The following is a 20,573-nucleotide window of genomic DNA, read 5'->3' on the forward strand; positions in this document are numbered from 1 at the left end:
AAAAACTTTGCCATACTGCTGTAAGGAACTTCAGAAACCTATTACACATGCTCTGGCTGTGTCCTAACGTAAAAAGTCTATGGAACCAAATATTCTGACTGATTTCTTCCCTAACAGGAATATTAACCACTCCCAACCCAACATTAGCTATCCTTCACTTGGGCATAGAGAACTTACCTCACAACTTCAGGCCAGTTATCACGCACATTCTATTAAAAACACGCATACCGATACTAAGTAACTGGAAAAACAACACCTCAATAAATTTATCAGACTTTAAGAGAGCAGTCCACAGAAACGACACATTTGAGTGTCTAATCGCAATATACTCTATGCAATGCAACAGGTTTGACAAATATTGGTCTATATTGCCTAACAGCAATAACACCACGTAAAGATCCCTTGACATGTTGTATATCCCACAATTTGGCTCCATTCTACTGATTACCTAATGTTTTGTTATTTTCAATCTATCAAAAATTCTTATACAGATGTGTACTGTGTATATCAATCTGTCTTGTCTTATTTGTAACATGTTCACATTTGATATATTCAATAAAAAATATTGCAACAACTTCAGGAAACAAAATGCAATATCCACATTTGAAGCTTACCCGGGTGGATGACCTGCCAGGCACATTACCACCCTGGATCTTACTAAAGGGCATTGATTGGCTCCCTTTACATTCAGGGCAAAGGAAACAACAGCTTTTGAGACATCCGTTGGGCTGCTCCAGTATGTGGCTGTCCCCTTTTGTTTACATGGGACTTTGACTTCATTCAAAAGAATGATGGACCATATTCCTAAGCTCTAAAAAGCTTACCTGTATCTAGAGAATGTTGCAACTTTTAGCCTTGACTTGGATTCCCACTTACAAAAAGTCCAAGCAGTTCTAGGTTTGATTTGTAAAGCTGGGCTGACAGCCAGTCCATGAAGTATGGGGATAGGCACTAATTGTATTGGCAGTGGTAAACAATGCACAAGACAAGGACACCCAGGAACAGGTCAAGCACATTTGTCCTGCACTTTTATTCATCAAAACAGCAAACCAATAAAGTCTCAATACTGGAGAGTTGTTCAGCAAGCAAATAGTGTAAAACAAAGAAAACAAACACAAACAATTACCCTTCTGAACTCTGCTACAGACCCTTATATGATTATAGAGAACCTTTTGTTTCAGCTTGCCATCATAATGGCACCACGTATCTACTTAATTATACTACGAAACAATGTAACCATTTTACTGGGAGAGTAGATGTATAAAGGCCCATTTACATTTGTGCATTGTAGAAATGTGTGTTAACATGTCAACCACAATCCATAAGAATTCATGTTTAATGTAGAGTATGTTGCGGTGTTAATAAATGTGAATGGTATACAGCAGAGGTCAATGCCCAAAGTAGCACAGCACACCACAAAACTTACCATGCTTTGCGGTGCTCTGTCAAAAAAAGAGTCTTGTAAATATTTTTTATTCATTATGGTACATTGGTATCCCATTTATAATGAACGAGTTACCTTAATGCAACATGCATCCATGTGTGTGTATGTAAACGCTGTCATTGGGAATGGGTCAGAAATGTTATGGATTGCTGTTTCACACTGTAATCCTACTCTCCAAGACTGAATTTTGTGCAGGAGCTGGGAATTTTTAGTCGTATTATCATTTGCTTATTGATGCCAGTGGACAGATAAGGAATATGATGTGGCTGCCACAGAATGAACATGGGTGTGACAGAAGAAAATATACCGGTAACTATTTCAGTAGGACTTTTGCAGAGCAAACTGTGGGAAAAACAGTAATGATAACAACCAGCTGCTCAGTGAACACCCACTTACCATCGATAAGATAATACTGCACTGTGTTGGGCTTTCCTCTATCTCCATCAAAAGCCACTACTGTAAGTATTTCCGCTCCCTGATGAAAAAATAATATAAAATATTTTAAATCAGTCACAGGTTTAGTTTAACCCTACTACTGAACGAATAATAGTTTTTAGATGGGAAGATATCTGTAGTACAGATAACCCTAAACTTTTATAGAAAACATAATATACAGAGAAAAGAGGATGCATGATTATTTGTAATCCTGCAGATTACAGTTTATTACTCTCCAGTGGAGACTGACAAATGTAAACAGACATTTGTGTGATTTATACAGGCAACCAAACCAAATGTTAAAAAGCCTATTCATATTTAGGCATTATAAGAGTGAATGCCATTATCACAGCTTCTTAATTTTACATAATAATGCAATAATTTTTATTTTAAGGCCACTTTAGTTCTTGTGCTTCCATAACCCTTATGAACAGTTTTTACATTTACTGCTTGCTCATGTGGCAATCATTTATTTAAGATAACAAATAATACATACATTTGTAATTTATGTTAAAATTGAACTTGCCAATATTGCATTGCAAAGATTATTTTATTTATTATGTAGTCTTTATTCAAAAAAGATTGAAAAAATGAAAAAAAAAAAGTATAAAAAATAGTAAATTAAAACAATAAACCAATATGACAATACATTGCTACTCTACAGTTTATCACTCAGTGACACTTGTACATTAACTGCAAGTGTAATTTTCTGCATTTTGAATATATTGCATAGCAATTCCCAGCTGTCATTGTGATAGCTAGGAATTACCAAAACTAGTAGTGGGCAGCAGCTGCAAGAGACTAGATGTAGGGCATAGAAGATACACCATTGAAACTTACTGCATTTTTTTAAGGTGTATCTCTTACGTCTATTTCTTAATGTCCTTAGGTGGTTATACAAACACAAGAATATATACTGGTTTAATCTGACAATATATTTTATAAACACAAATTAACAACATTTTGCTTACCAGAGTGGTATCCTCATAGACATATCCATAATAAGGTATACCAACAAATACTGGTGGAGAGTCTTGTACATCTTCGACATTAATGGTAACTGTAGTAGTTGATGTGAAGACCTGGTATTTTCCACGAAGCTTCCCACCTCCATCCTTTAAATTATAACACAGTGAATGTATTAGACCAGTAGAGTGAGCCTGTGTGCTTTTCTTATGTATAGGTAGGGGGCTTCCTTAAGGGTTCCATTGGATCATATCTACACAGTACATTATGTTCACAAAAAATAATACCCATATGTAGTCAGAAAATACTACCATATTTGTTTTGTTCCTCTGTGAATTAGAATTTTCTTAAATTTATAAAAAGTTAAAGATGAGCTTCATATATTTATAAAATACACAAATTATTGCAGCTCAGCATTCAATAATACATCACTATTTTTATTTATGTTTTTAATGCAGGCCGAGCAGCATTATGTGCGCCTGCACTAGAAGAGGAGGTGCCTACAGGGCCAGCAGGGGACCCCATAAGAGGAGGCAAGCGGCTGCTTTGTACAATACCTTTGCACAGAGCAGGTAAGTATAACATTTTTATTATTTTATTAAAAAAAAAAAGCAGCCTATACAACTGCTGGAACATGGAACATGTAGGATAAGAGGGAATCTAACAGACCTATTTTTATTTCTCATTTGGTCTTATAGTTTTCTTCTGTAACATGCAGATGGCGAATTGTATTATAAACTACACATATATTTCATCCTCCTGGCTGTTATGGAGGTAAACGACTCTCTTTGTCACCAGATGAATATAGACCCTAAAGAGCCCCAAGGTGCAAGGTGTAAAGTACAGCCCAGTGTTCCCAATAGCACCCAACAAATGATGATATGCTTTAGTTTGAACAGATTGCAAGTTGTAGCTGTCAGTTACACATAGAGTGGTATCAACTGACAGCTGGCAGAAGCAAAGCGTGGTACAAAACTGCTAGGCAAGGTCATGATCAAACAGGCAAAGGGACAGGGCAAATGAAGGAAGAAAGGAAATGGTGGCACATCACAGACACAGTCAGATTCTTGAAAGTCATTTATTTGTCACCAAGCTAGACATGAACACAAGACAGGTTGACGTGTTTCACAAGAATCACTCATGCTTAATCATAACAATGACATAGCCCAAACATCTGCTATTTAAGGGTGCACCCAACAGGAAGTACACCTGTAATCAGCTAATTGATTGTCAAATTGATTAAACTGGACGGTATGTAACACTTGAGCACAGATCTTTAATATCAATAAACAAAATACTAACTGAAAATAAAACATAAAAAAAGACAAATAAGAAAAAATTTGAAAAAAAAGGACAAAAAAAGTGTAAAAACAAAATTATATATCTATATCTACATATATATATATATATATATATATATATATATATATATATATATATATATATATATATATATATATATATATATATATATATACACATACATATACACACACATATATTGCCAGGGAAAATTAACCATCGTAAAAAATATGCATCGTAAATGTCCTCAGCATATAGTATATAAGTGACATTGTATAATCGAAAGTCCTATTTGTGACACATGTGAGCTACTTCCACAAGGGAGGCCAGAACTGGAAATAACACAAAAATATCTATAGTGCAATGGTTCCACTGTGCTATCATAGGGATAGGGCAACACAAAAGAAAAAACATTCAAAACAAAGACAATTGTCATTTAAACAATCCAAAATAAACAATAAATATAACAATGTAGCAAGTATAACAGTGTAGCAAGCTATTTAATAAAAACAAAACATACATGAATACAAGCAAAGGTGCAAAAAATGAAAAAATGCAAAGTCACCTGTTACATTGAAAAACTACTTCATTGTTGCTTGGACAATGTAAGTTAATTGGAATGCTCACCAAATAAATAAACATTGTCATACAAAGATGAAAATGTAACAGTAAAAGAAACAGACCCAATCTAAGGATAAATGGACAATAAATTATGTATAAAATTATGAATATATAATTGTGTACAAATTTAATAATAAAAATGGGTAATATTCCATTTGTAATTTAAAGCATGAGGCATACGAGTTCTAAACTGGAAAATCCAAAATGCTTCTCTTTTGCCGAGAAGTCGGAAAACACACCCTAAACAAGCCTTATTTCTATCACAAGGGATTTTTACACTTCTTCTGGTAGGAATAAAGTGATCAAAAAAAATATAGGGACAGTGTAAAAATCTAAATAAATCTAAATAAAATAAAATAAATAATAATGTTAAAAAATAAAATAAAAATAAAAGTACCACTCATGTTTGCACGCAGAAGTGAACACATATGGCCCTTTTATTAACCACTTCGCATCCAGGCCAATTCTGACATTTCTCTCCTACATGTAAAATTGCTAATTTGTTTGCTAGAAAATTACATAGAACCCCCAAACATTATATATGTTTTTTTGGCAAAGACCCTAGAGAATACAATGGCACTCATTGCAACTTTTTATCTCGTACGGTATTTGCGCAGCAATTTTTCTAACACGTTTTTTTTCAGAAAAAAAAATGTTTCATGCTTAAAAAAAACAAAACAGTAAAGTTAGCCCAATTTTTTTGCATAATGTGAAAGAGGAGGATATGCCGAGTAAATAGACACCCAACATGTCATTCTTCAAAATTGCACGTGCTTGTGGAATGGCGCCAAACTTTGGTAATTAAAAATCCCCATAGGTGACGCTTTAAATTTTTTTACTGGTTACATATTTTGGGTTACAGAGGAGGTCTAGGGCTAGAATTATTGCTCTCGCTCTAACGTTTGCGGCGATACTTCACATGTGTGATTTAAACACCGTTTTCATATGTGGGCGGGACTTACGTATGCGTTCGCTTCTGTGTGCGAGCTCACGGGGACAGGGGTGCTTTACATTTTTTTTTTTTATTGTTAATTTTATTTTTAGTTTTTTAGTTTTAAAAAAATTGATGACTTTTATTCCTATTACAAGGAATGTAAATATCCCTTGTAATAGGAATATGGCATGATCGGACATATTTACAGTTAGATATGGGGTCAATAAGTCTCACCTCAGGCTGGGAAGAATAAAAAATAAAAAAATAAAACGATCCTGGCTTCCTAGCCAGATCGGCGCCGTTAATTTGAATACAGAGGCCGGGCGTGACGTCATAACATTGCACCCGGCCTCCGAACGATCATAGAGACTCCGGGGATGATCTAGTCCGCCGGAAATCTCTATGGTAACTTGCTGGGGCCGGCGGATCCTGTGACCAACTCACCGATGGAAACGATGAGTCGGTAGAAGCACCGGAGGGCGGCGGAAGGGGGGGCGTCCCCTCCCGCCGCCCGTAAGAACAATCAAGCGGTGGAACAGCCGCTATGATCATTCTTATGGTGCAGGGAATCGCAGGCTGAAAACGGCAATATCTGAATGATGTCTGTGGCCTCAGGCATCATTTAGATATAACCACTGAAAGCCCATGACGTCAATAGACGTAGTGTGGGCGCCAAGTGGTTAAATAGTGTTTGCACCACACATGTGAGGGATCATCGCAAACGTTATAGTGAGAGCAATAATTCTAGCGCTAGACCCCCTCTAAACTTGTAACCTGTAAGAAAATTTTATAGCATTGCAGCTGATTAGCAGCAGGATTGCTTTTACAGTCAGCCAATTTGTTTTCAATTGAATTTATTGTCACACACATTTACAAGCAACATGTTGCCTAAATTACCACAAGGTAGAAACAATTTCTTTCTTGATCCATTAATGATATACTACATTAAATTATAGATGTATGTCTTTTAATGTACCCTACAACCAGGCTCCAAGATTTACTAAACAAGTTCAACAAAATCTGAGAACATTGGTACACTTTTAATCTTTCTACTGAACAAGCTTGAGCAGTGTCCTACCTTGCCCTATCACTATGACCCCCATTCCCATCATCTGTCCCTGTTTGTACTCTTTGTTCTCCTATCCTCTGTCATCTTGGCTTTCCTTAATGTTATTGTTTAATGATGGTTTAAATATCATGTATAATAATACCTATATTTCCCTGAGACACCAAAATCATTTATGAGAGAATATTAAGCATCCAACTAAGCTGATTTTGAATTAAATGAAATTGCAAGTCGCAATGCAAACACTGGGAAGAAGCACCAACTATTGCCTTTGATGAGAGACTCTACATAAAATGCTGCTCCCTTCCCATATTTCTCACTTAGATGTCTCATGGCATCACACTGTCAACTTTTTCTACCACTATTGATTTCTCTGTAATTGTTAAAAATTTATAAATCAATAAGCAATTAAAAACAATCAAAATACAAACCTTGGCTAATACTGTGACAAAATGAGTTCTTGATTTTTCAAAGTCCAAAGACACCCCATTTTTAACACGGAGAACTCCACTATGACGATCTACTGTGAATTTGGAACTGTGTAAGTTCTGCAAAAAATAAAATAGTGTTGCAAAATATATGTTACATAGTAAACCTGGTTGAAAAACAACAAATGTCCATCAGGTACAACCAAAAACACCTTACATCCTTAGAACCATAAACCTGAAGTTAATCTACAGGAAGGCAAAAAAGCCCTTACGAAGTACTGTTTTATTCACTCTAAGCCCTTGTACACACGGTCGGAAATTCCAATGGAAAATGTACGATCGGACTGTGTTGTCGGATAATCCGACCATGTGTGGGCTCCATCAGACTTTTTCCATCGGAATGTCCGACCAACAAAGTTTGAGAGCTGGATATAACATTTTCCGACAACATAATCCGAATGGGCTTTGTCCGATCGTTTGTAGAGAATTCCGATCGGACAAAGTCCCACGCATGCTTAGATCAAATTACAAGACCAAAGCTATTGGCTACTAGCCTGAAGGAAGTCCCGTTGTAACCAATGAACATCATCACGTTCCGAACGATTGGATTTTCCGACAACTTTGTCCAACCGTGTGTATGCAACACCAGTTTCGGACAAAATCCATCTGAAAAAATTCAATGGATTTTGTTGTCGAAATGTCCGACCGTGTGTACAAGGGCTTAGAGGAAAAAAAATCCCTGCAGATCTCCCAAGGCAAATTAGATACTCTCTCAATATTCCACAGTGGTATTAAATAATAAATATCAATAGCAAATAATATTTTGTGCATTAGAAACACATGTAGCCCTTTTTTTAAACAATCTATTCAATTGGCTAGAACCAACTTTTGAGCTATTGTTTTTGCTTAGGATACTTTTGCTTAGACACTAAAAATGTCTTCATTGAAAATAAGTAGGTCTCAAATGTATTTAATTAGTTCTAAGAGAATCCTAAAAAAAAAGGGCACAAGTACCCCCTCGGTACAATGGGACTTTATGGGCAAACAAAAAGAAAAATATGTATCATAAAAGTTCATTTATTTGAAAAAAGTATTATATTTAAAAACACATGTAAAAAATACACATAACAACAGTTTGTACAGTACATTTGTATAGAAAAGGCAGATCATATGCTCATAATAAGCTATTTACACATTCTATTAAGTGCAAATTTTCTCCTTTTTGAACTGACATGTTTCAGGAAAAATATCCCTTGCTCAGAGGCATTATAGGATAGAGTGCAAATACTTTCGACATGGACTTGTAAACGCTTTTATAGAGAACCTTTGAAAACCAAGATTTCATGGGACAACAAAATTGCTGCTGTCTGTTCATCAAAAAAAATGACAAAACCCATCTAGGTTTGGGACACCCCCCACAAGGGTCCCCACAAAACCATCCTCATGGCTTGGCCACAGAGAGACCCTGGTAAGTACTTGGAAAGCTTCAAATGAGTGTATGGACACACAAAGGGAACGGGACGCTGGTAATTCTGAGAGGCAAAGTCTGCAATCAGCCAAATTACTGACAGTCAACACAAATAAATTAAATGAAAAATTGATTTTAGACATGGCTTACTACCTTGCAAAATGACATTCACACTCGCCACACAATCAATAAACCATGTCAATCATTAGTTAATCATTGGAGGGCCATGTAACCTGCTATTGTGTAAAGCCGTTAAACCTAAAAAAAAAGACTGCTAAAGAGGTCTAGGTAGATGATTTACCTTAGAGAGATACACACATCTATTACACTGATTCTTTTTTTTTATTTGGATAAAGTAAAAAACACTGAAATCCTCTGTCACTTTTTTATGTATGTCTATAGCCTCATATATATATCTATAACTCCATAATTTGGCAAATGGCTTTAGTGGGTTCGCACAATTCACCAAGGTATAGGGTTGGTATTTTGCACATACAGTAACTGCAAATGACTTCCAGTGGTACTAACAATTCAGTACTACAACATTTTTAAAATGCCTACAAAACAAAATTGGGGAACTATAACAAAAGTATTTTTTAAGCCGTGGTAATATTGCAAAACAAATTAATTTGCCTCTGACTCACAGCCTCGGCAATGTAGTAATTTTTTTATTCTTTTTTTAACTACAGGAAATGATTCTAAACATACACAACTAATGAATAAAAATGGTAAACTCAGCCCTCAAATACTGCAAAATGGAAAAAAAAATATAGAAATAAAACAACAGATTTACCATTCTGAATTTCAAATAAGGACTGGACATAATTAAGGTGTAACTATGACTCTATGTCATATCAAAGTGGTCCAGCATGGAAGTCAATGAACATATGATTGTAAATCAGCCTACACTGACGCAAGCATGTCTATATCACAACATAAACCTTCTTTATTATTACAAACACACATTTTTTTCAGTAGCCTCCGGTAAACTGCATTTACAGCATTTAATAAAAAATCTTGTCATACATTCTTGATATTTTATTTCCATAATGGATTTTGTTACTATAGCAACATCAGATACAGCTAGAGTGTAAATTTATATGTGAAGAAGAAAAGGTGCGATTTCCTATCATCTGATAAAACCTCAGGAGCATTAACCAAGGAAGTACCACAGAGACACGCACTATTCCCATGACGGTAAAAGCCAGTTTTTACTTGAATATTCTTATTACAACTCTACAGGAACTAAAACAAAGAAAGAAAAACTTGTATAAGTGCACAATTTTAATTCTGCTTATACTTATTAATCTTATTGCTATTTTACTGTATTATCTGTAAGACAAAATAATACATTTTTATGATTGTTTCAATCAGGGCCTATTCAGACTTATTCTGCTCCACACACAGGCATTACAGAATGTTATGTCACTTGTTAACATATATTGCATTAAAGGATAAGTTCACTTTCAAAACATGTTTCAGCTCCTGCAGCTCTTCCACTTCACCCCCCTCTCCCTGGCGGGTTCCCTTACTCACAATGGCGGTGGCAGCAACCAACAGCCTAATATAGAATAATACAACTCACAAAAGTGCAGTGCTAAAAATAATCTTATGACAAATGTGAAATAAACCTAAAAAAAATACACGAAAAAATCATTAATAGTGAGGCATCATGCATGTACTTAAAGGAGAACTACAGCCAAAGCTTGTTTGGCTGTACAGCTCCTGTGCATCACAGGAGTTCAGTTCGTTTTGCACTCCTGTGACCCATTTTCAGTGGACAGCAGAAGCCAGCTGACATCACAGAGCAAGTCCAAGCTCGTTAAAGATTGTGACCATATGGCCGGGATCCACCCACATGTCTGGATAGTGAGCCGCTGGGAGCCTGAGTCAGACACTCCCGCCGTCCTCCACAGCCAGGCACTGCAGTGAGCATGGGGGGGGGGGGGGGCAGAGAGCCAGTGACTGACAGTCACAGGCTCTCTGCTCATGGATCTGTGAGTACTGAGCGATTGGCAGTATTTGATGGCACAGTTCTCAGTATTAGAGCCGGGGGTAAGGGGGGGCACAGATGCAGCACTGAACTGATGTTGCACCCAGCTACAGTGTCTTGAAAAAGTATTCATACCACTTCTAAAATTTTCCACATTTTGTCATGTTAAAACCAAAAACATAAATGTATTTTATTGGGATTTTATATGATAGACCAACACAGAGTGGCAAATAATTGTGAAGTGGAAGGAAAATGATAAATGGATTTCACAAATAAATATGTGAAAAGTGTGGTATGCATTTGTATTCAGCTCCCCTGTGTCAAAACTTTGTAGAACCACTTTTCGCTGCAATTACAGCTGCAAGTCTATTTGGGTGTGTCTCTACCAGATTTGCACATCTAAAGAGTTAAATTTTTTCCCATTCTTTGCAAAATAGCTCAAGCTCTATCAGATTGGATTGAGAGTGTCTCTGAGCAATGAGCAGCAATTTTTCAAGTCTTGCCACAGATTCGCAATTGGATTTATTTCTGGACTTTGACTGGGCCATTCTAAGCCCTTGTACACACGGTCGGAGATTCCGACGGAATGTGTCCGATTGGACCGTTTTGTCTGATATTCCGACTGTGTGTGGTCTACATCGGACTGTTTCCGTCGGAATATCCGACGGAACCAAGTTTTCCAACTTGTTGGTAAAATTTTCCGACAAAATGCTCCGATCGGACATACTCCGATCATGTGTAGAGAATTCCGATCGGACAAAGTGCCACGCATGCTCAGATCAAATTTCTACACCAAAGCTATTGGCTACTAGCGTGAACGTAGTCCCATCAACTTTGTCCGACCGTGTGTATACAACAGTTTCGGACAAAATCAGATTTGGTTGTCGGAATCTCCCACCGTGTGTACAAGGGCTTACACATGAATATGCTTTGATCTAAACCATTCTATTGTAACTCTGGCTGTATGTTTAGGGTTGTTGTCCTGCTGTAAGATGAACCTCCTATCAGGAACCATGAATCAGACTGTACAGAAATACAGTTAAATCACACTTGTTTAATAATAAAAAAAAAAGGTAAACAGAGTAAATGTACTGAAAACATAGCCAGAGTTCAGTAACCGGAATGGATAGTCAGACAAGCCAAAACCTCAGGAAACCAGAGACAAGCGTAGAAGAAATGCAAGCAGGATCTGGTGCCAGAAGGAATGTCAGCCAAGCAAGTCTTTAACAGGAGCACGGGAGAGCATCTCTAGAGATATGACCAAGGCGGAACCAGGGATCATCTGGACTGGACTTCTTAAGTAGGCAGGACTGACATGCAGGATATCAACAACAGGTGAGTCACTGTGGAGAGATAGGAGCTGGCAATTAGCTGACAGCTGAGCGGCCAGCTTTGCGAAGGAAAGGCTGAGCCCAGCCCAGACAGTACCCCCTCCTCAAAGACCCCTTCCCCTTGAAGGACCAAGAAGCTTGAGGGGAAAATGTCTATGGAAATCTCAGAGAAAACATGGGCATGTACATCCAAGGATGAGACCCAAGAGCGCTCCTCCGGACCATACCCTTTCTAATGCACCAGATACTGTATGCGCCCACGGACTCTATGGGAGTCAACAATGGACTGTACTTCATACTCTTTATGGTTCGCAACCTGTACAGGGTGAGGACGAGGCACCAAGGTGGTAAAACGGTTGCAGACCAAAGGTTTTAATAAGGAGACATGAAATACATTTGAGATATGCATATTAGAAGGAAGGTCTAATACGTGAGCCACTGGGTTAATCCTGTGAAGAATACGGAAAGGCCCAATAAACCGAGGTGCGAACTTCAGAGTGGGAACACAAAGTCGGAGGTTGCGAGATGACAGCCAGACCCTGTCCCCAACCTGGTAGGAAGGCACAGGCAAGCGTCTGCGGTCAGCATGGAATCTGTACCTATCATTAGCATTTTGCAATGAAGACCATGGAGATGCTCCTCTAATGCAGGAATACTCTGCGGAACAAATGAGTCAGGCAACATGGAAGGTTGGAAACCATAGTTCGCCATAAACAAGGACAATTGAGAAGCAGAATTGCACTATTGTGAGCAAACTCCACCCACAGTAAGAGGTCTGCCCAGTTGTTATGATGGTCAGAAATATAGCAATGTAGGAATTGCTCCAAGGATGGATTAGCTTGTTCTGCTGTCCATTAGACTGCGGGTGATACACAGAGAAGAAAGCAAGCTGAATTCCCAACTGTGCACAAAAGACTCCATAAGGATAACTGTGCCCTGGGAGTTTGGTAACTCCACAATGAAATCCATTGACAGGTGGGTCCAGGGCCTCTCTCCACTGGGTATGGGTTGTAGGAGGCCCACTGGAAGGTGTCATGGAGTCTTACTCTGAGCACACATGGAACAGGTAGCTACGATGGCGTTTACATCAGCGCGTAGACTAGGCCACCAGAATTGTTGGGAAATGTCCCAAAAGAGTTGATCCTTCCCAGGGTGGCCAGCAGACTTGGAAAAATAGTAAGTTTGGATCACGGTAGTATGAAGACTCTCTTGGACAAAGCAGGAGTCACAAGGTTTCTCAGGAGGAGCATGGACCTGAGCAGCAAGAATTTTGTCACCCAAACGAGAAGCGAGAACCATAGCCAGAATATGATCAGGAGAAATCACAGGAACTGAAACCGACTCGATCTTGGAAGTGTAAAATAGCTTTGAGAAGGAAGGGCTGAGCCCTGACACCTCCACCCCAGTCTCAAGTCTTTTGCAGACTCTTATGCCGCATACACACGATCAGACTGTCCGGACTTGTGCGGACTTAGCCCGACGGACAAACCGCCGAACTTTGAAGTGGAGGTCCGCCGGACTTTCCAAATGAGTGGACCTGCCCACACACAACCGGACTTTTCCGGCAGACTTTTCCAGGGGACTAGGTCCACCGGACTTTTGTCGGGAGTCCGCTGTACTTTTGAAAATGAACAGACTTGCCCACACATGGAGGAAAGTCCGTTCATTTTGAACGCGGCTCCAGGTAGACGGAACTAGTGAGGGAGGCCAATGTCGCCGCCTTTTGACTTAAAGGGGAAGCCCTACGCCCAAAAAAACGGCGTGGGGGCCCATCCCCAGAGTCCATATCAGACCATTATCCGAGCACGCAGCCCGGCCAGTCAGGAAAGGGGGTGGGGAAGAGCGAGCGCCCCCCCCCCTCCTGAGCCGTACCAGGCCACGTGCCCTCAACATGGGAGGGTGCTTTGGGGAAGGGGGGCATGCGGCCCCCCACCCCAAAGCACCTTGTCCCCATGTTGATGAGGACAAGGGCCTCTTCCCGACACCCTGGTCTGCGGGCAGGGGGCTTATCGGAATCTGGGAGCCCCCTTTAATAAGGGGGCCCCCATATACTGGCCCCCCACCCTATGTGAATGAGTATGGGGTACAATGTACCCCTACCCATTCACCTGTGAAAAAAAAAACACAACACAAGGGTTTAAAATAATTTATTGCACAGCTCTGGGGGTCTTCTTCTGTCTTGGGGGGTCTTCTCGCCGGACTCCTCCGCTATCTTCTACTAGCTCTTTCCCTAGCGGAGGAGCCCGGTTTTCTTCTTCGTCGCCGCCCGGGGATCTTCTTCCAGTTCGGGGGTCTTGTCCCCCTCTTCGGGGGTCTTGTCTCCCTCTTCGGTTCTTCTTGCCGGGCCTCCGCTTTCTTCCTTTAGCTCTTTTACTAGTGGTGGCCCGGTCTTCTGTCCCTGCGCTGCCTCTTCTTCTGACTTCAGGGGTCTTGTCCCCCTCTTCAGTTCTTCTTGCCGGGCCTCCGCTCCTTCTTCCAGCTCTTTTATTGGCGGTGGCCCAGTCTTCTGTCGCCGCTGTCGCCGCCTTCTCTTCAGACAATTTTTGAGTCAAAACTACTTTCTAAGTCCGCTGGACTTTTGGGGAAAAAAAGTCCGCCGGAGCCCCCACACAGGCAGACTCTGGTCCGCCGGATAGTTTGATCGTGTGTACGTGGCATTACAGGTTTTCTTCTAAGATTGCCCTGTATTTGGCTCAATCCATCTTCTCATTAACTGACCAGCTTTCTTCTCTTTGCTGAAGAAAAGCATCCCCACAACACGATGCTGCCACCACGTTTCACAGTGGGGATGGTTTGTGCAGGGTGATGTGCAGTGTTAGTTTTGAGCCAGACATAGCATTTTGATTTTAGGCCAAAAAGTTCAATTTTGGTCTCATCTGAACAGAGCACCTTCTTCCACATGTTTGCTGGTTCCCCCACATGGATTCTCACAAACTGCAAACGGGAATTCTTATGGCTTTCTTTCAACAATGGCTTTCTTCTGGCCACTCTTCCATAAAGGCCAGATTTGTGGAGTGCACTACTAATAGCTGTCCTGTGGCCAGGTTCTCCCACCTCAGCTGCGGATCTCTGCACCTCCTCTAGAGTTACCATGGGCCTCTTGGCTGCTTCTCTGCTTAATGCTCTCCTTGCACAGCCTGTCAGTTTAGGTGGATGGCCGTGTCTTGGTAGATTTGCTGTTGTGCCATACTCTTTTCATTTTCCAATGATGGATTGATGGATTGAACGGTGTTCCATGAGATGTTCAAAGCTTGGGATATTTTTTATAACCTAAGGCTACTTTCACACTGGGGCGGTGGCGGAGGTAGCGCTAAAGCACCGCTACTTTTAGCAGCGCTTTCCCACTGTTATAGCGGCGCTTTTCGGCTGCAAGTGAGGCACTTTTAACCCCGCTAGCGGCCGAGGTGCTGATGTGCTTTGCAGGTGCTTTTGGCAGCGGTGCCTATTGTTTTCAATGGCAGGGGTGGTTTAGGAGCAGTGTATACACAACTCCCGCACCACCCCAAAGATGCTGTTTACAGGACTTTTTTTTACGTCCTGCAAGCGTACCACCCCAGTGTGAAAGCACTTGGGCTTTACCACTGGGGCTGCAGAAGAGGCAGTTTACAGGCGCCTTTCAGGCACTATTTGGTAGCACTAAAATGCCTCAGTGTGAAAGTAGCCTAACGCTGCTTTAAACTTCTCCACTTTATCCCTGACCTGTCTGGTGTGTACCTTGGCCTTCATGATGCTGCTTGTTCACTAAGGATGTCTAACAAACCTCTGAGGGCTTAACAGAACAGCCATTTTGATAATAAGATTACATTACACACAGGTGGACTCTATTTACAAATTATGTGAATTCTGAAGCCAATGGGTTCCACTACATTTTAGTTAGGGGTATCAGAGTAAAGGGGGCTGAATACAAATGTATGCCACACTTTTCAGATATGTATTTGTAAAAAAAAAAAAATTGAAAACCATTTATCATTTTTCTTCCACGTCACAATTATGTGCCAGTTTGTGTTGGTCTATCACATAAAATCCCAATAAAATACATTTACGGTTTTGATTGTAACAGAACAAAATGTGGAAAATTTCAAGGGGTGTGAATACTTTTTCAAGGCAATGTAGGCAACTATAATTCCAAAAAGAATTGCTTAACAAAATATTAACCACTGTAAGGTTTTACCCCCTTCATGACTAGACCAGGTTTTGCTATTCAGCACTGTGCTATTTTAACTGGCAATTCCACGATCATGCAATACTATACCCAAATTACATTTATATAATTTATTTTTTTACACAAATAGAGCTTTCTTTTGGTGTATTTAATCACCACATGTTTTTTTTTTATATATAAATAAAAAAAAAATACCTAAAATGTTGGGAAAAAAACAATATTTTCTACTTTCTGTTATAAAACATATCCAATAAGAAGAAAAAAGAATAATACTATACACTGTACACTGTATGGATTAAATTTGCTGGGAAGGGATAACATCAAGGAACAATCAAGTTAACAGTGTGCATAACGTGTAATGTGTGCTGCTTTGCTTTTACTTACTGACCTGGCTGTTTTTTCTCCCTGCTTTTCAGGGAGAAGAAACAGCCAGATCACTGTTCTCTGTACATGGGGAGTACTCAGAATGGTCAGGGGTAGAAAGTGGGATCCCACAGAGTTCTGTCCTTGGACAAATTCTATTTAATTTGTTCATAAATGACCTGGAGAATGTGATAAACAGTTTGATCTCTGTATTTGCGGATGATACTAAGCTAAGCAGGGCAATAACTTCTCAGCGGGATGTGGAAACCTTGCAAGAAGATCTGAACAAATTAATGGGGTGGGCAACTACATTGCAAATGAGGTTTAATGTGGAAAAATTTAAAATAATGCATTTGGATGGCAAAAAACTAGCAATCAACTCACTGGTGGGAAAACCTCTGGGGAATCTAGGATTGAAAAGGACCTGGGGGTTCTAATAGATGATAGGCTCAGCAATGGCATGCAATGCCAAGCTGCTGCTAACAAAGCAAACAGAATATTGGCATGCATTAAAAAGGGAATTAACTCAAGAGACAAAGCGGTAATTTTCCAACTCTACAAGACTCTGATCCGGCCTAACCTAGAGTATGCTGTCCAGTTCTGGGCACCAGGTCCTCAGGAAGGATGTACTGGAAATGGAGTGAGTGTAGAGAAGGGCAACAAAGCTAATAAAGGGGCTGGAGGGTATTCGTTATGAAGAAAGGTTACGAGCATTGAACTGAATTCTCTCTGGAGAAGAGATGCTTGAGAGGGCATATGATTTCAATTTACAATTTAGGGATAAAACTTTTCCGCGGAAGGGAGCTTAATAAGACAAATGGCCACTCAGAATTAGAAGAAATTAGATTTAACCTTAAACTGCGTAGAGGGTTCTTTACTGTAAGCCCACGTACACACGGTCGGAGATTTTGCCAACCAAATCCGTCGGATTTTGCCCGTCGGATTTAGATTGTGCCTGAAACTGTTGCATACACACGGTCGGGCCAAGTTGGTGAAAAATCAGATCTTTCAGAACGTGATGACGTAATTTCGTTACAATGGGACTACATTCAGGCTAGCAGCCAATAGCTTTAATGTAGGAATTTGATCTGAGCATGCGTGGCACTTGGTCCGATGAAAATGCTCTACACATGATCGGATTAGGTCCGTCCGGCCCAGTTGGTCGGGAAATATTTCCAACATGTTGGAAAATTGGGTCGGACGGAGATTCGGACGGAATCAGTCCAATGCATACCACACACAGTCGGATTATCTGACGACACGGTCCAATAAGACTCATTCCGACAGATTCTCCGACCGTGTGTACAAGGGCTAAGAGTGGCAAGAATGTGGAATTCCCTTCCACAGGTGGTGGTTTCAGCAGGGAGCATCGATAGTATCAAAAAGCTATTAGATAAGCACCTGAACGACTGCAACATACAGGGATATAATAGGTAATCCTGACATATAATCACACACATAGGTTGGACTTGATGGACTTGTGTCTTTTTTGAACCTCACCTACTATGTAACTATATGTATCTATGTAAAAAAGGTGCAGAGAATCCAACTACATTATCACTTGCAAGGAAACAAAAGCATAGTCCTGACTGGAACCTGATCACTGTAGGTCTCAATGAGCAGCAGGAAAGAATGCACGCTTCCTACAAAGAAGGATTCAACTGTATGATCTCCAATGCAGAAGCAAATTGATAAGCAGTCCTTAGAACTCATTTACGAGTTTTCTGGGTAAGTCAGTTCCTTTAATGGAGCGACGATTATCATCTGTAGCAATTATCTGTGTATCAAACTGATTTGCTGTAAAACTAACATGGATCTATCTTTTGTTCAGATTCATACACATAAGAGTTAAATAAAACCTAAGCTGCTCATGGCACATTGGTAAAATTCAACTTGTTTTGTACTGTAATCCTAACAATTAGAGAAGCTTCATGCCAAAATATCTGGTAGTGTGGAAATGGATCAGACAGTTATAACAGCCATAAAACTCTTTTAATCATATTCTTCCACTGAAGACCAATTTTAAGTTTAGATGACAATTTAGTGTTAGACATTCTTGAAGGAGATTATGGCCTGTTCATGGAGTTTGTAGCACTTTCATCTTGAAGCATATGAAATTATTAGCACAATATTTTGGTAACAGAAACTGGAGCAGCTATAATCTTAAAAAGCTGTGCATGACAATCAATCAGCTTCTAGCTTTCATTTTTGAACCTAAAGCCACCCATACATGGATCAGAACTTGGCCGGTTCAGCAGGGACCAGGCAAATTTCAATCCATGCATGGGCACCCTGGTTGTACACAAGTCGATCTATCAATTAACTTGTGTACAACCAGTCTATCATGTCTTTTCCAAATGATTAGTGCAGTCGGCTATAGCCGGTAACACCTATGATGTTCTGTCGGCAGGGACGGCTCATGGTGGAAGAAAGAAAATTGCACAATCTATGGCCTGTTTAATCTGAACAATCTAAAGATAGAAGCTGATCAGTTGTCATGCACAGCTTCTCCAGATTGTATCTGCAAAAGTTTTGATAAATTCCTCTTATTGTGTTCATTAACTGATAAAACATTATCTGACGCATCACAAGCAAAAGTAATACTAAAATCTGATTCCACATTTAGATACCCAGGCTGCCACTGTTCAGCTGTTTAAACATTTGTACTTATGCTCTGCATAATAATATACAAAATATCAGGGCATTACAAAATAAAACAATTTGTGCATACAGTACATACCATCATGGCCTGGCTATTTTGTCACGTTTTTGAAGGGTGACCTGATGGGACATGTAATTTATGTGTATTCTTTCTGACCATTCTAAAGGCTAACAGGCAAGCTATTGTCAAACAAGGTACAGGGTGCTGGGCATTGTCATGGGTAAAATTTAAGAAATCTTTTGAAAAATGACGTACAGGAAGGAGAGCGAGAGGGTCCCTTTTACTGCAACTTGAGGGGTAACATGGAAAAAACACCAATCTTTTAAATTCAATTCTTGGAAGATGCCTTTCCACTATATGTGATGTTATGGCTTGATTGGTATTGATTTGTACATTTTTACATTTAGCATTGCTGACATATAGCAGAAGCACACCAATCCAATAGTTGTCAGCTTGAAAAAAAGGCATTTCTAGGTAGTTTTGGCTGTAACATCACATTTTTAAGTAACATTAACAGGCCTGAATTGAACAACAAAAGTTGCAACCACAACAGCTCTAAATGATAAAGGAAAGATTACTCTTATGTTAAAGCCCTCAAATTTCCACAAGATAGCCAGCAGCAAAGCAATTTAATAGTATCATTTGTGAGCTTCTTTTTTCCTAGTACCACACTGCAGTGTCTTTATAATTTAACAAAATCTCAAAAAATAGTGCATACAAATACTTTAAATCCACATCCCCATATTCCCTGAACACCATCTCATCTTCATCCCCGTATCCCCCATTATTCACAATTATTCACAAAATATTCAAAATACAGATTTCCGGTATAGGTTACAGTGAGAGACAATAGCCACAAATGTTATTCACTTGTGAGATAGTAAGTAGGCAGCTTTGTTAGGCTGCCACATGGGTGGGAGAGATGAAACAGGATTTATATTGAAATAGAAATTAGCCCTTGTACACACGGTCGGAGAGTCCGACGGAATGTGTCCAATCGGACCATTTTGTCGGATATTCCAACTGTGTGTGGTCTCCGACGGACCAAGTTTTCCAACTTGTTGGTAAAATTTTCTGACAAAATGCTCCGATCAGACATACTCCGATCATGTGTAGAGAATACCAATCGGATAAAGTGCCACGCATGCTCAGATCAAATTCCTACATAAAAGCTATTGGCTACTAGCCTGAATGTAGTACCGTCGTAACGAAATAACGTCATCACGTTCTGAAAGATCGAATTTCCAGACAACTTTGTCTGACCGTGTGTATGCAACAGTTTCGGACAAAATCCGACGGACAAAATCAGACGGATTTGGTTGTCGGAATGTCCGACCGTGTGTACAAGAGCTGAGAGTGTATTATTTGAGCAGCAATAGTCACAAATATTTGAACACT

The 20,573-nt window shown here is 39.7% G+C and overlaps 1 protein-coding gene across 4 annotated transcripts in view; it reads right to left on the reverse strand.

Moving 5' to 3' along the window:
• Nucleotides 1–20,573, reverse strand: part of CDHR1 (cadherin related family member 1) — a 265,262-nt gene that overhangs the window by 179,752 nt on the left and 64,937 nt on the right. For all 4 annotated transcript variants that reach the window (XM_077454893.1, XM_077454892.1, XM_077454894.1 and 1 more), the window contains 3 exons: nucleotides 7,200–7,316; nucleotides 2,851–2,994; nucleotides 1,841–1,919 (listed from right to left, as the gene is read on the reverse strand). In XM_077454893.1, the coding sequence (XP_077311019.1) occupies nucleotides 1,841–1,919; nucleotides 2,851–2,994; nucleotides 7,200–7,316 (340 nt within the window). The remainder of the gene's footprint in view (nucleotides 1–1,840; nucleotides 1,920–2,850; nucleotides 2,995–7,199; nucleotides 7,317–20,573) is intronic.

Source organism: Lithobates pipiens, unplaced genomic scaffold, assembly GCF_037356315.1.
Source record: "Lithobates pipiens isolate NorthernLeopardFrog02 unplaced genomic scaffold, aLitPip1_a1.2 Scaffold_25, whole genome shotgun sequence".
Lineage (NCBI taxonomy): Eukaryota > Metazoa > Chordata > Amphibia > Anura > Ranidae > Lithobates > Lithobates pipiens.